Source organism: Asterias rubens, unplaced genomic scaffold (assembly GCF_902459465.1).
Source record: "Asterias rubens unplaced genomic scaffold, eAstRub1.3, whole genome shotgun sequence".
In the NCBI taxonomy this organism is placed as follows: Eukaryota; Metazoa; Echinodermata; class Asteroidea; order Forcipulatida; family Asteriidae; genus Asterias; species Asterias rubens.
The window spans coordinates 303,666-318,290 of NW_022985700.1; the positions used below are offsets into that span (position 1 = coordinate 303,666).

At 39.4% G+C, this 14,625-nt stretch overlaps 1 protein-coding gene across 1 annotated transcript in view; it reads left to right on the plus strand.

Annotated features, from left to right (window-relative positions):
- Positions 1-14,625, plus strand: part of LOC117305789 (SCO-spondin-like) — a gene marked incomplete at its 3' end in the record, with an annotated part of 73,017 nt that continues 58,392 nt past the window's right edge. The window contains 9 exon segments of the mRNA XM_033790664.1: positions 1-203; positions 1,684-1,824; positions 7,033-7,106; positions 7,745-7,834; positions 8,484-8,561; positions 10,444-10,630; positions 11,729-11,868; positions 12,893-13,363; positions 14,270-14,395. Coding sequence (XP_033646555.1) covers positions 145-203; positions 1,684-1,824; positions 7,033-7,106; positions 7,745-7,834; positions 8,484-8,561; positions 10,444-10,630; positions 11,729-11,868; positions 12,893-13,363; positions 14,270-14,395 — 1,366 coding nt within the window.

Consider the following 14,625-nt stretch of genomic DNA (forward strand, 5'->3'; position numbering starts at 1 on the left):
GGTATATAAACCCACATCTTACGATCTTATCTTTAACGTTGTGAACGTACTGAAGTTGGTGTTCATTTTTAACCACTGGCTGCCTGAACAGAAAGAACACCTTCAAAAATAACACCCAAAACCAGAAACTGTGCAAGTGTCGTCATGGCACGCAACAGTTTACTGTGGCTTGCTTTGGCCCTACTCGTCGCATGGACAAACAGGTAAAACCATTTCCAGTGTTTTTCGTTATTTTTTCACAGATTACTTCTCCCGCAGTATTTTTTAGAATTGACATTTTTCAATTTTGTAAGTGCTTCCTAAGGGCTCATATTTATAGGCTAATATTAATTAATATACCCTATCGGAAGCCCTGTGCCAAAAATGGCGCCTTTGTCCGCCGAGTAACGGTATTCCACCAAGCCACCTGAATAATATTAGGGATAGGGCATAGCTATTGTAACACTATAAGTGATCGGCCTAGGTCTATGTAATTAAATAAATAACACATAAGTTGGTAAAGATCAATAAAAATGTAAAAAATTAATAAAAATGTTTTAGTTTAAATATTAAGAATAAACCCCGAGGGAACTTACTGGGTACAGTTTTCAAAAGAGATTTGAATTTTTTTTTTCCCAATAAAATGTTGTCCTCTAAAATGAGTAGGCCTACACTTGATTATTTTACGTACCTTACACAACACGGTACCAGCGGCTTTACGTCCAATCCGAAGGACGAAGCATCATGGTTGCTTAAAGTAATTGGACACTTTCGTTAAACAGTACTGTCCAAGGCACACACTCTGTGTATCACAACTTATATGTAAAATAAGAAACCTGTGAAAATTTAGGCTCATTCGGTCATCGGAGTCGGGAGAAAATAACGGGAAAACACACCCTTATTTCCGCAAGTATATCCGTGTCATGACTTGTGTTAAATAAATCCGTAATTCTCGATAACGAGAATTGATTATTGTTGTAACGTTTTCTCAAAAAGTAAAGCATTTCATGGATTTATATTTGAAGAGAAGTCTTTCACCATTACCTTCTTATTTGTAAATCTGTGAATTTTTTTGTTTTTGTTTTCTGTTCCGAAAGTGTGTAATGGCTTTTAGCACAAAAAAATGTCATGTGTCAATATTGGGATTCGGACCCACTCTCTGCTGATCAGAATTTAAAGGCAGTGGACACTATTAGTAATTACTTAATAGTTATTTGCATAAAACCTTACTTGGTAACGAATGAATGTGGAGAGATTGATAGTATAATATTGTGAGGAACGGCTCACAAGTGACGTAGTTTTTGAGACAGACGTAATTTACCACGAATGGAAGTTTGATTTCGACACCATGTTGAGGTCTCGAAATCAAGCATCTGAAAGCACACAACTTCGTGTGACAAGTGTGTTTTTTCTTTCATAAGTATCTCGCAACTTCGACGACCAATTGAGCCCAATTTTCACAGGTTTGTTATTTTATGCAAGCTATGTTTAGATACACCAAAGTAAGATTTGAAAGTTTGCATGGTGGAAATACGATATGGAAATGTTTGCGGTAACACCATGTAATGACATCTCTAATGAGTTGGGGTGGTTCTGAAAAGAACCGTTGGTTTCAAGATACACCAAGTGAAAAGACTGGTCTTTGACAATTACCAAAGGTGTTCAATGTCTTTAATCGTAATATTATGTTTTTTTCTTGTCAAGATGCAGTGCCGATGTCGTCGATGAAGAATCGTCTGGTGGCCTTTGTAGGTACAGGGAGAAAATTAACTACGCAGCCAAAGATGCTAAAGTAATCGCCACTATCTTCAATGAAGAAGCAAAACCGGAAGGGTACTTTCTGCGGTAAGACATTTCTATTACGTAAAACTTAGACTTGACTCAAGTCCCAATCCAGTGCCATCGCCAAAAAAAGATTGTTTTGTGATACTCTGCATTCCCCAACCTGCGGGACCACTACATTTTGACGGCGGGTATGCTTAGGGACCTCTCACACGAGAGAACGGGACTTGAATCAAGTCTACGCAAACCATTCCTACGCAGCTCTGAAAGTGCCATTCAATTTGTTAAGGCCTAGTCCCCCTGAGATAAATCATGGACCGGAGGATGATGATGTTATCACCAACGTCGTAAGATGACATCATCCTGAGTTGATTTATCTCGGGAGGACGACACAAAACAAAACTAAATTAAACCAATGTTTAGCGTCGCCGCCCACTTCGTTTTCAGAGACTGTGCCTCTTTTTTCTTTCCTTTTTAATGAAAAAAAAAACACACATACACACACAAAAAACACCTAATTAATTAATTAATTAATGAAAAAGACACATTTTGGGCGATCTCATACGTAAAACATTGAAGTGAAAAAACACCCAAAACAAGCCGGTTGTCTTTAAAAACATGTCAGCTGCGGCGATGAAAAAAAAAACATAGTTGTTTCGATTTTTTTTTTCGATTCCCCCCCCGAAGTTTTGTTGACCCAACCATCCCCCCCAAATTTGTATTTTAAAATAATTATTAAATTGGCTTCATAAATTGAAGACCGAAGACTTTGTTTAGATCAAAGTATAATGGCTTTTCCTGGCTTTCATAGCAAGCTTAAGCTGGTCGATCGTCGACGTCACAGTGTACCTAACTAAAATGTGGATTTAGAAAGTCTAAGTGACAACAATGTTTGGTTGTTTCGCAGTAACAAACCAACATGTCATACTTCGAGTCACAACTGAATTTCCTTATGTTTTTGTACAAGAGTTAACGTGTCCGTGCTCTAGGCCTAAGCTGGCAGTTTCCCTATTTTGTCCATATCTTTGTTGGGGGGGGGGGGGGGGGGGGGGTACAACCGTTTACTGCAGTGCACCCAGGGATCACACCCACGTTAAGACACCGTACAACCTGGGAAGCGGCAGCCAGGGGATCACCTTTGAAGGAGACTCAACTTTTTTTTATTTCAGATGTTTATATTATACACCACAAAGGAAACTGACTGGGTAAATTTTGTTAATGATTTGGGGTGAACAAATAAAATTTTACTAGAGTGGGACTCGAACCAACGACCTCCGGGTTAACATGCCGGCGCTCTACCAACTGAGCTATCTAGCCCTATGTTGACGATCCCCTAGCTGCCCCTTCCCAGGTATCGTAACTTCGTGTGATCCCTGGCTACACGACGGTAGTTAATGGTTGCATGGCTTCTGACCAGCAACCCCCGAACACAGATATTGACAACAGAGAGAAACAGCCAAAATAGGGTTAGATAGCTCGGTTGGTTGAGCGCCGGCGCGTTAATGCGGAAGTCATTGGTTTGAGTCCCATCCTATCCCAGTAAATATTTCTTTGTTTGAACCCCAAATCATTTAAACAGTTTACCCAGTCAGTTGCGCTTGTGGAGTATAGGGTAAAACTCACAAAGAGTCACTCTTTATAGCATTCATTAGGCCCAAATGTTTAAGTTTAGCCAAGGCCACCAGCCTTCTATCTTGCCATTGTCGTCTCTCCTGTAGTTGATCAAAGTGAAATCTTGCAGCACTTTCTGCAAAACTTGCATCACTTTTTTCTACCTTGAAGGTTGGAGATGGTCCAAATGATGAAGTGACTCTGTTGATAGTGGCACCGTGACGTTCTATGTAGTTGGCTGTACCTGAATGACTTAAACATTAATTTATCAGTGTCAGATTGTTAACCAGAAAGCCTTGATTTTTTTAAAGACTTTTGCATATCTTGTTCACGAGGAGGGCCAAAAAGTATGCATTGTGTTTTTGTTGTTGATAGTTCTTACCCTCGGCGTTGAGATGAATTACTTTAAAGGAACACGTTGCCTTGGATCGGTCGAGTTGGTATTTGAAAAGCATTTTTAACCGTTTGTTATAAAATGCATATAAATTAGAAAGATATTTTAAAGGTAGATTATAATGATCCACACAAGTATCACTCGAAATTGCGTGGTTTTCCTTTTTCCTCGTCGACCAACACGGTCGGCCATTTATGGGAGTCAAATTTTTGCCTCCCATAAAATGGCCGACCGTGTTAGTAAACAGAAAACCATGCAAATTCGAGGCAAATTTGTGTGGATCATTGTATTATACTTTTAAATCATCTTTCTAACCATAATGCATTTTATAACAAACGGTTACAAACGCTTTTCGAAGACCAACTCGACTCGATCCAAGGCAACGAGCTCCTTTAAGATGGTCCAAAAACACATACACTGTACCCCACATATTATGAGGAAACACGCTAAATTAAATATCAATAACTGATGCTATTCAAAATTTCGAAAAAAGGAATCTAGCCCCCCAGTTACGTGGTCTAATTAAGACCCATAGTTTATAAGATTAAGAACTAGAGGGCGCACTGGTGATGCTGCTTGCACATACAAATGCGACGGGACCACACAATGTCACAAGGAGACATGCGCACCATTTTATATGAGCGTTTGAATATTATTAAGTACACTTGGGAGAGTGTGTGTTGATAACGCTACGCGATGCTGTTTTTGTCAACTTGCAAAAATGGCCACACACCGGCCATGTGAACACAAGCTATGCGATGCTGTTTTGTCAATTTAAAAATTTGGTCGAATGAGCGCATGCATAACTCTATGTTTTGACCCCTCTGCCTACCCACAATGCATTGCGGTTCTGAATCGCGATAAAAGATAAACCTTCGAACTTCAAGCAAGGTATTATAGTGCATATAATTTGGATATCTGCCTGCTGCCGAGTGAGCGCAGCGCAGTGACAGTGTTTGCTTACCTTCCTTGCGATCAATTTTAGAGATGGTAGTTTGTACCCACAGAAATGGCGAAAGTTCTGCCAAAAAAGTGAAGAAATTATGAACAAATTCAAAGTTCCAAAACTGAAGTTGAGCTGAGCTGTAGCTTAGTGGTCTTCGTGTTGACATGCATGACATGTTTTTTGTGGACTTTGTTTTTAATTATTGCACCAACACAAAAAAATGAGGGCGCAATGCTGGTTTAACGGTGGTATTTTGTTTGCAGGTGAAAAGCTAACGGTTGTGTTAAATACCGCCCTCTTACGTGTGGACAACTGCTGCTTTATGATTGGTCTGTTACGCGTAAGTTAATAACCAAGCTTTATGATTGGTCTGTTGCGCGTAAGTTAATAACCAACTGGTCTAATTTGGTTATTAACTTACGCCCAACAGACCAATCATAAAGCTTGGTTATTAACTTACGCGTATCAGACCAATCATAAAGCAGCAGTTGTCCACACGTAAGAGGGCGGTATTTAACACACCCGTTAATTTTTCACCTGCAAACAAAATACCACCGTTAAACCAGCATTGCGCCCTCATTTTTTGTGTGTTGGTGCAATAATTAAAAACACAGTCCACATGTTATGCACGTCAACACGAAGACCACTATTTATTAACTAAGCTAGCACGCTCAGCTCAACTTCAGTTTTGAAACTTTGAATTTGTTCATTATTTCTTCACTTTTTTGGCAGAACTTTTGCCATTTCTGTTGGTACAAACTACCATCTCTTCACGAGGGAATCCCAAACTAGAATTGATCACAAGGAGGGTAAGCAAACACTGTCACTGCGCTGCGCTCACTCGGCAGGCAGAGTAGTTGCGATAACGTAACCCTCCTCCCGACGGCCGCCCCACGCAGGTTTGACATTTGAACCTGTGAATTTCGCTCCGGTTCTGGTAAGCTTTTGTCCATTTTTCTTCGAAATATTTCCTCAATGGTGTTTTGAGTATTATGGCAGGCTGCATTAGACATTGCGGATTAAAGTTCGTACCCTCAGAATTTGTGTCATGATTTTTGAAAGTGGTAAAAATGGGGCAAATCTGGTGACTAGCTGTCAAAATTGTACGTGTTGGACCAGATCAACCGTTTCCGGCCGTCGGGAGGAGGGTTACGTTATCGCAACTACAGGCAGAGATCCATAGAAAAGATTCCTTTTTCAAAATTTTGAATAGCATCAGTTATTGATATTAATTTAGCATGTTTCCTCATAATATGTGGGGTACAGGACTACAGTGTACAATGTATGTGTTTTTGGACCATCTTAAAGTAATTCATCTCAACGCCGAGGGTAAGAACTATCAACAACAAAAACACAAGACATCTTTTTTGGCCCTCCTCGTGAACAAGATATGCAAAAGTCTTTAAAAAAATCAAGGCTTTCTGTTTAACAATCTGACACTGATAAATGTTTAACTCGTACAGGTGCAGATAATTACCCAAGTTAGTCCTGGAAAAAAAAACGCCACACACCGGGGTCGACCCAGGGAAGCTAAACGAACGCACCCAATGTACGTTGTACGGTACGAGTTGTCTTGGGTACGAGTTGAACTGGGTACGAGTTGACTTAGGTACGAGTTGACTTGGGTACAATATTTTGGGTACGAGTTGACATGGGTAGGAGTTGACTTGGGTACGAGTTGACCCGTTTCGGTCTAGACAGAGCCCGCGCCAACGAACCACGTTTCAAAACGGCCAGAGTTGCATAACCGCTCGACATTCGCTGTGCATGCATTGTGCATACGTAACTGCTGTCATTTTCCATGACTAAAGTCACCATCTTGTGGCACCATACACGAAGAGAAGACGGCACTGTATTTCTACCTCCATGGCTGTACTGACACAATGACAGGGATAGTGACAGTGACAAGAATGTTCTCCCACTTTCAGCTCAGGGAATGGTTGGCTGCATGCTACCGTGGTTCGTTCGTGGACGACAGCTGAAATGAAGTTCCCGGTGACTGAATGATGACGAACCGGACGCGTAGGTGCAGTGCAGTGGCCAGACTGCAGCAGTAGTACTATATTGCATGACTTCCATTTTGTTGGTTCGAACCATGGCCATAGTTCGAATAAATCCGAACCACTGATATAAAACAATGGTTAGAAATATAATCTGTTGTCAGTTGTTAGGGCCTATCATCAATTAATGTTTAGTAGATTTAAAATTTCTGGTAAAATGATGTTTCACTTTCATTTTCAATGTTTTTCATTTCAAATTCAATCATTAATATTCAACTAAAAAATAAAAAGGTAAACATGTGTTATTTTTTGTCCTTCAGATGGGCATGCTGTCCCTCCAGTGACGAAAGAATGCTAAAGGCTGAAATCGATCTCCCTAAATACTGCGAAAAACGTAAGTTGTTATTTTTTCTTGGATGACATTACACTTTTTACAGAAAAAAAAAACAACTATTTAGTATTTAATAAGTAAAGTACATTGTTGTTTGTTGTATTTAATTAAAAACAAGTGGGCCCTCTATAAATTAAGCTGTGTCTGAAAAATTTAAATCAACATAGCTAGTCAACCTAGTCCATCGGTGTTGAAAAACGAAACCGCAACAGGCTTTGGAAAAATTTCGCCACCAACTTCCAGCCGTTTTTTTAATTTTATTTTTTAAATTTTTTGCACCCGATGATGTTTTCAATTGATTGGGCTAGGATGAATGTTTTTGAAAAAGTGTTTTTTATAGGGGACCGGTTTAACGTGCATTGACCCCAAAAGTCAAATCTGAATCAAATACCCAGTTTGTGCCAATACATGTCCAACGCTACCTGATGAATTTAGAACGGGCCGATGCTTGCGTAAAGTGCCTTGGACAAGGCTAACGGGTCATGTTAATAGGAAATATGGTGGTAACTGGATGTAAACAAGGTTGAACTGTATTTTGTAAAACATGGTGGCTTGGTTTAGTAGACAGTTAAACCAACGCTAGAAGTGCGTGTTGGTAGACAGATACAATGTAATTTTATGCATTTTTTTATCATTTGTAGCTTTCTGCAGTGCAGGGTGTAAATTTTCACAAGGCAAGGAATGTCACTTAGAGGACAATGCCTGTGTGATGATTGCCGAACAGTCCAAATGTAAGTTACTTAATTCCTTTTACCCAACAGGTTAAAGCTACATGATATTCCGTGTGCCCAATTCCACAGAGCTGCATTGAGAAAAACTTTACTACGGTAGAGACCTCAGACCACTTGCCTTAAAAGGACACAGTGCCATAAATCGATTGTAAATGCATATGGTTGGATAGATGTTTTAAAAGTAGAATATCAACACAAATATGCCTCGAAATTGCGTGGTTTCCTTTTTTTTTTTTTTTGCGAATGAACACGGTCAGCTGTAGTCAAAAATGACGTATAAGAAAAACTGTGCAATTTGGAGGCATTTTCGTGTGGATCATTATACTCTACTTTAAAAATCTTTCCAACCGTATGCATTTCATAACAAACGATTTCAAAGGCATAGACCAACTTGCTCGATCCAAGGCAACGTGTCCCTTTTAATAACTGCCGTGCTAGGGTCGTAACATCAGACCGTCTAGCCCCTGAGAAAGACTATACAAGGTTTGACACATTAGGCCGCTAGCATTGCTTTACTAACAAACAGTTAGAAATATTTACGAAGAAATTGTGCATTGCGGATACAATACCTTACCCTCAAAGAGGAAAAGAAGACAGAACAGTGAGTCAATGTTGTAATAATGTTTGTGTTTGATTCTAATCATTATAGTCGAGGTTGAGAAAAGAGACCAATCGCAAGATGTCTTCGCTCCTTCCTTGCAACCATTTGAGGACAAGCTGAAGTATGGTAAGTGATGTCTTACTATAACAGCTTGATATTGTTAAAGACCTGCTTGAACGAAAATGTCAAGTTGTGAACTTTGCTGAATTCCACTTAAAATGTTTTCGATGAATGAGGAAATCGAGTCATATGATTATAAATAGGTTTCAATTGTGTAAAAAAAAACAATCATTTTGTATGCCCTTGTCCAGAGCTTTTCTGCGAGATTTGTGAAAAGCCCTGTTACGTAATCACTCTCAAAACGTCATTAGTAGATAAAGCCGCTTTGTTGCAGCGTGGATGTGACGCCCGCTCTCAACGGCAGAATTGTTTTTAGTTTTTCAAAAAACCTTTAGGTAGGTGCCTGATTTTTTAATCGATAAATACAAAAAGTTCAGAAGTGTACACATATCAAAATTACATTAAAAGGGTGAACAAGTGCATTATAAACAAGTAAGAATACCATTTCTGTTGAAAACGTTCCGCTCAGGTAGCTGTTTAAAGACCAGTCTTTTCACTTGGTGTATCTCAACATATAAAGCATAAAATAGGCTAACAAACCTGTTTCAGTAAAATTGTTAAAGACCAGTCTTCTCACTAGGTGTATCTCAACATATATGCATAAAATAACAAGCCTGTGAAATGTTGAACCCAATTGAATGCGAAGTTGTGAGATAATAATGGAAGAAAAAACACCCTTGTCACACAATGTTGTCACACAATTTAATTGCATAAACAGGTTTTAAGTTTCCAGGTAAGGCTGACTAAATTCTAATTTGGATTGGAAGAAAAAACACCCTTGTCACACAATCCAAATTCTAACTCGGATTGGAAGAAAAAACACCCTTGTCACACAATGTTGTGTGCTTTCATGTCTGATTTTGAGACCTCACGCAAGAGTTCTCGAAATCAATCGAAATATTTTATTGAGAAATTACTTCTTTCTCAAAAACTATGCTACTTCAGAGGGATCCGTTTCTCACAATGGTCTATACTATCAAAAGCTCTCCAATGCTCGCTACAAGGAAAGTTTTTATGCTAAAAATTATTTTGAGTAATTACCAAAAGTGTCCATGCCTTTAACCACATTACCTTAAAATGAAATAACTATCATAATGCTTCATACTATTTAAAGGGAAGGTACTCGTTTGGTAATTGTCAAAGACCAGTCTTCTCACTTGGTGTATCCCATTATAACCATAAAATAACAAACCTGTGAAAATTTGGGCTCAATTGGTCATCGAAATTGCGAGAAAAAGATGAAAGAAAAAAAACCTTGTGGGACAAATTTGTTTGCTTTCAGATAGGAATGAAAGACTTCTAGCTAGAAGTCTTTTATTATTTTAGTGAGAACTTACCTCTTTCTCAAAAACTACGTTACTTCAGAGGGAGTTGTTTCCCACAACGTTTTATACTATCAACAGCTCTCCAATGCTTGTTACCAAGTCAGTTTTTAAGTTAAAATTTGTTTTGAGTAAATACCAAACGTGTACCTTCCCTTTAAAGGCAGTGAGCACTATTGGTAACTAGCCTTCACAGTTGGTGTATCTCAACATATGCATAAAATAACAAACCTGTGAAAATTTGAGCTCAATCGGTCATAGAACTTGCGAGATAATAAAGAAAGAAAAAACACCCTTGTCACTCGAAGTTGTGTGCGTTTAGATGGTTGATTTCGAGACCTCAAGTTCTTAATCTGAGGTCTCTAAATCAAATTCCTGGGAAATTACTTCTTTCTCAAAAACTACGTTACTTCAGAGGGAGCTGTTTCTCACAATGTTTTATACCATTAACCTCTCCCCATTACTCGTTGCCAATAATTATTGAGTAATTACCAATATTGTCCACTGCCTTTAAAGCTACTGTAGGCTTCTTACCAAGTGTTTTATTGCCATTAATTTTATGATAGATCAACCAACCTGTACATTTTGCTGTGGCGGTTCGATCAGAACTTTTGACGGCTTGAATTACAACCACCCACTCCAGTGTCGACACATGCTGATTGGGGACATCGACGAGGAAGTCAAACTTACTGTCGACGTTATCCCAAGATACGAATGTCATGGTGGTGTCTGCAGGAGTGCGGTTAATATTTCGTAAGTACAGCAGATCGCGCGTTTTTCTTTTTGAACTTTTCTTTACGTTAGCACCACTGCCGTCGATTTCACAAAACTCTTCCTAACTTAAGATTAATCTTAGGACTTAGGACGACACTGCACTGTAGCATGCAGACCTGAAGATTTATCCTAAGTAAGTCGTAACTCGAGATAAGACGAGTCCTAACTCTTTGTGAAATCGACAGCTGGTTTTTAGAGCACTTGATGAGTGCTTAATTGCGTTTCCGGGGTTGCATATTTTGCGTGATATGCTTGTTGTTGGGGTTCTCATTTCGTGTGGTACAGGATTCCATCATCAAATTTCCAAAAAATTAATTGCATAAACAGGTTTTAGGTTTCCAGGTAAGGCTGAGTGAATTCTAACTCGAATTCTGCAACCAATTCTGCGTCATTTTGACATACATACCGGGTCATACACTCGGAATTTATGTAACAATTTATTTTGAGGGTGTCCTCTTTTCGATCGAGCTTCTTCAGTCTATAGGCCTTTTCACACTACAAAGAAATCTCTGTGTTGGACACGGGTACGATCCGAATAATGTGCACTGACCTTTTCACACTACAACTTTTCAACACGGTGTCGATCCGGATATGGCGCTTTATCCGTGTCGAAACCAACCCTGCCCAGGAGGTGGGTTGATGAATCTCTAATCGTGTTGAAGATTCCAACACGGATCGAAAGCCGTAGTGTGAACACCTCCTGGTTAAATTTTGATCCGTGTTGAGTGTGCGTTCTCACTTTGTGTATTTCAACATATGCACAAAATAACAAACCTGTGAAATTTTGAACTCAATTGGTCGCCGAAGTTGCTAGAGAATTACTTCTTTCTCGAAAACTACGTCACTTCAGAGGGAGCCGTTTCTCACAATGTTTAATACTATCAACAGCTCTCCATTGCCTGTTACCAATTAAGTTTTTATGCTAAACAGTTATTTTGAGAAATTTCCAAAAGTAGTGCCTTTAATTTAGTATTAAATGTAAACATTTTTGTTTATTGTAAATGAAAGAACGATCTATGCTATATCGATTTTAATCTTTGCCTTTCTCTTTTGTCCATGCCTTACTCGGACTCTTAGAACGTCATTAAACATGGTTGAACTTCTACCGGGTGGTGTCGTGCGCTACAATCAGAGAGTAGTAAACTCGCCTTATGACAACTATCTCGGTGTCAAGATATTCAACCGTGGTATAGACACAGTCTTCCAAGCAAAGGACGGTAAGAGTAGGAGACAACTACGGAAAATTGTTGTTGTTTTGGTTTTTTAAGAAGATAATACCAAAGGGTGAAACAATTGTCAATAGGAATGCAGCCATCGATTTCACAAAACTCTTCCTAACTTAAGACTAATCTTAGGACTTAGGACGAGTCCCAACCCTGCACTGTAGCATGCAGACCTTAAGATTAGTCCTAAGTTAGGACGAGTTACTCATTCTAACTTGAGATAAGACGAGTCCTAACTCTTTGTGAAATCGTTGGCTGTCTCTTGACGATGACTAGAGCAAGCTACAATCCCGTCCAAAATGCTTGGGCCACCCATTAGCAACTTTCCAATAAACATTCCCTGTCCACTTCCCCGGAACATTAACGTTCTCTGCCCCGTGACAATAAACATTCTTTCCCCCGCCCCACCGCTACCACGCTCAATGTTGATGGGAGCGCCGAAGACCGCGCAAGGAGAGCCAACATTGATGGGGGCATTGGGGCTGTGGTTCGGGGGCCCATGGAGATATGCCTGAGATTGTAGTCAAAACATTGACACCATTTACCAGTAGTAATGAGAAGTCTCGATCAACTAAGCAAAACCTGTAGTCCCGGCTAATTTCTGCTTTGCAAAGGTAAAAGTTATTGAGCAGGACAGTTTTTTTTCAGAACTGAGAAGTCTCTCAAAGTCTGAAAATCTTCTCAATGGTAGTAGAAAAAACTCCTGCGTCCCGAAAATCTACTCCGCGGTAGTTAAATATGAAGCAAGTCAAGTTTTAAAGAACACTATCTGCTTAGCAAGTAGATACGCTATGATGATACCACAAACCAAATACACATTGATGAACCTGCCGTGCAAAGCCTCAAATCATATATTAAAATTGTTGTTAAATTTTGTTTTTTAAATGCCACAGAGCGAAACTTGTTGTTAACATTTTCTACAATAAATTTCTTTGGTAACTTTTTATGACAAACGTAGAAAAGAGTCGTGAACAACATTTTTCATAATTTATCATCATTCAATTGTTTAATTCTTCAGATACACGAGTCTTCTTTGACGGTGACAACAGCGTAACGGTAACCTTAGGCAAGATCTTTGCATCTACCAAGGGGTCGTATAACTTTGAAGTGCACGGACTTTGCGGTAACAACGATCTCAATGCCACCAACGACCTGGCCGATAAGCCAGTTGCAGAATTCGTCGAGGATAACGAATTCCTCGGATTCAACTGCTCTGCCCCGAGCAAAGACTCTCACAACCCATACGATGAACTTGACGTACTCCAACAACAAAAAGTCCGGGATGCCTGTGGAAGATTTGCAACGGAGAGCTTTTTCCGCGGCTGTCGATCAGAGGTCGAAGTTGAACCGTTCATCAGCTCCTGCCGGTTTTCCATGTCATTGCAAGGGTTGAACTTTGACATATGTACGATATATGCTGAATACTCCAAAGCCTGCATTCGCAAAAACCCAGACCTATTTGTAGAATGGAGATCAAGCAGTTTCTGCCGTAAGTTTACACCACTTCGTGCGGTGTTTTACTCCTTAAAGGCACTCATATGTTTGTTAGTGTTCTCACTTGGTGTATCTCAACATATGCATAAAATAACAAACTTGTGAAAACTTGGGCTCAACCGGTTATCGAATATGCAAGATAATGATGAAAGAAAAAACACCCTTGTTGGACGAATTTGTGTGCTTTCAGATAGGAATAAAAGACTTCTAGCTAGAAGTCTTTTATTATTTTAGTGAGAAGTTGCCTCTTTCTCAAAAACTACATTACTTCAGAGGGAGTCGTTTCCCACAATGTTTTATACTACCAACAGCTCCCCAATGCTTGTTGCTAAGTCAGTTTTTAAGTTAATATTTGTTTTGAGTAATTACCTTCCCTTTAAAAATAGTTTATATTTTCAAAAAATTGTTTATTAAAGTTGGCTTGGGACACCTGAGAGGCGGTCGTGGCCGTCACAAAACTAACTTACTCGACATTCTACATTAAGATTTAAAAGATCATCAGTTGTGTGCTCGTCTGAATGCTACACCTTTGTGACGTAGCCAGTTATCATTTGTCCTGGAGAACTCTGTGTATTAGAGACTGTGAGTTAGCACTGTATACTCAGTACTGGGTCTCAGAATTCATCACTGCAATAACCCATCTTTCTGAAAGTTTGTATATACTCAGCGCCTTGAGTACCTTGTTTGGTAGATACGTGCGCTATATAAGACTTCGATATTATTATTATTATTATTACTGTCCCAAGCCCTGTGAAAAAAAAAAAACCCGGCATATTACACGGGTGGGATTCGAACCCGTGACCTTTGCATTTCTAGAGCAGTATCTTACATACTAGACTACTGAGATTGCCCGGTAGCTAGAGGCTATAGTTTATTTTATATTTTCTTTTTGATTCCGCAGCTGGTACCTGTGATACTGGTAAGGTATACTCAGAGTGTGCACCGGCCTGCCCAACGACCTGTGAAAATCACTTCTACGGTTCAGAATGCAGAGAGCCATGCGTCCGTGGTTGCCAATGCGGACCAGGTATGTAGATTCACACCATTTTTAGTTCATACTTGTTTAGATAACAGTGAATGGCAAAGTATACCTTTTTGTTTTTGGAACTGTTCAATAAGCTTGGGCGATATAGATTTGTTTTATTCACGATATATCGTGTACAATATATCGCGATATTCGGTATAATCGTGATTAATTAAATTTGACATCATCAGGCTTCAAACTCCCAGTGAAAGCTGTAGAAGAGACAGTTATTG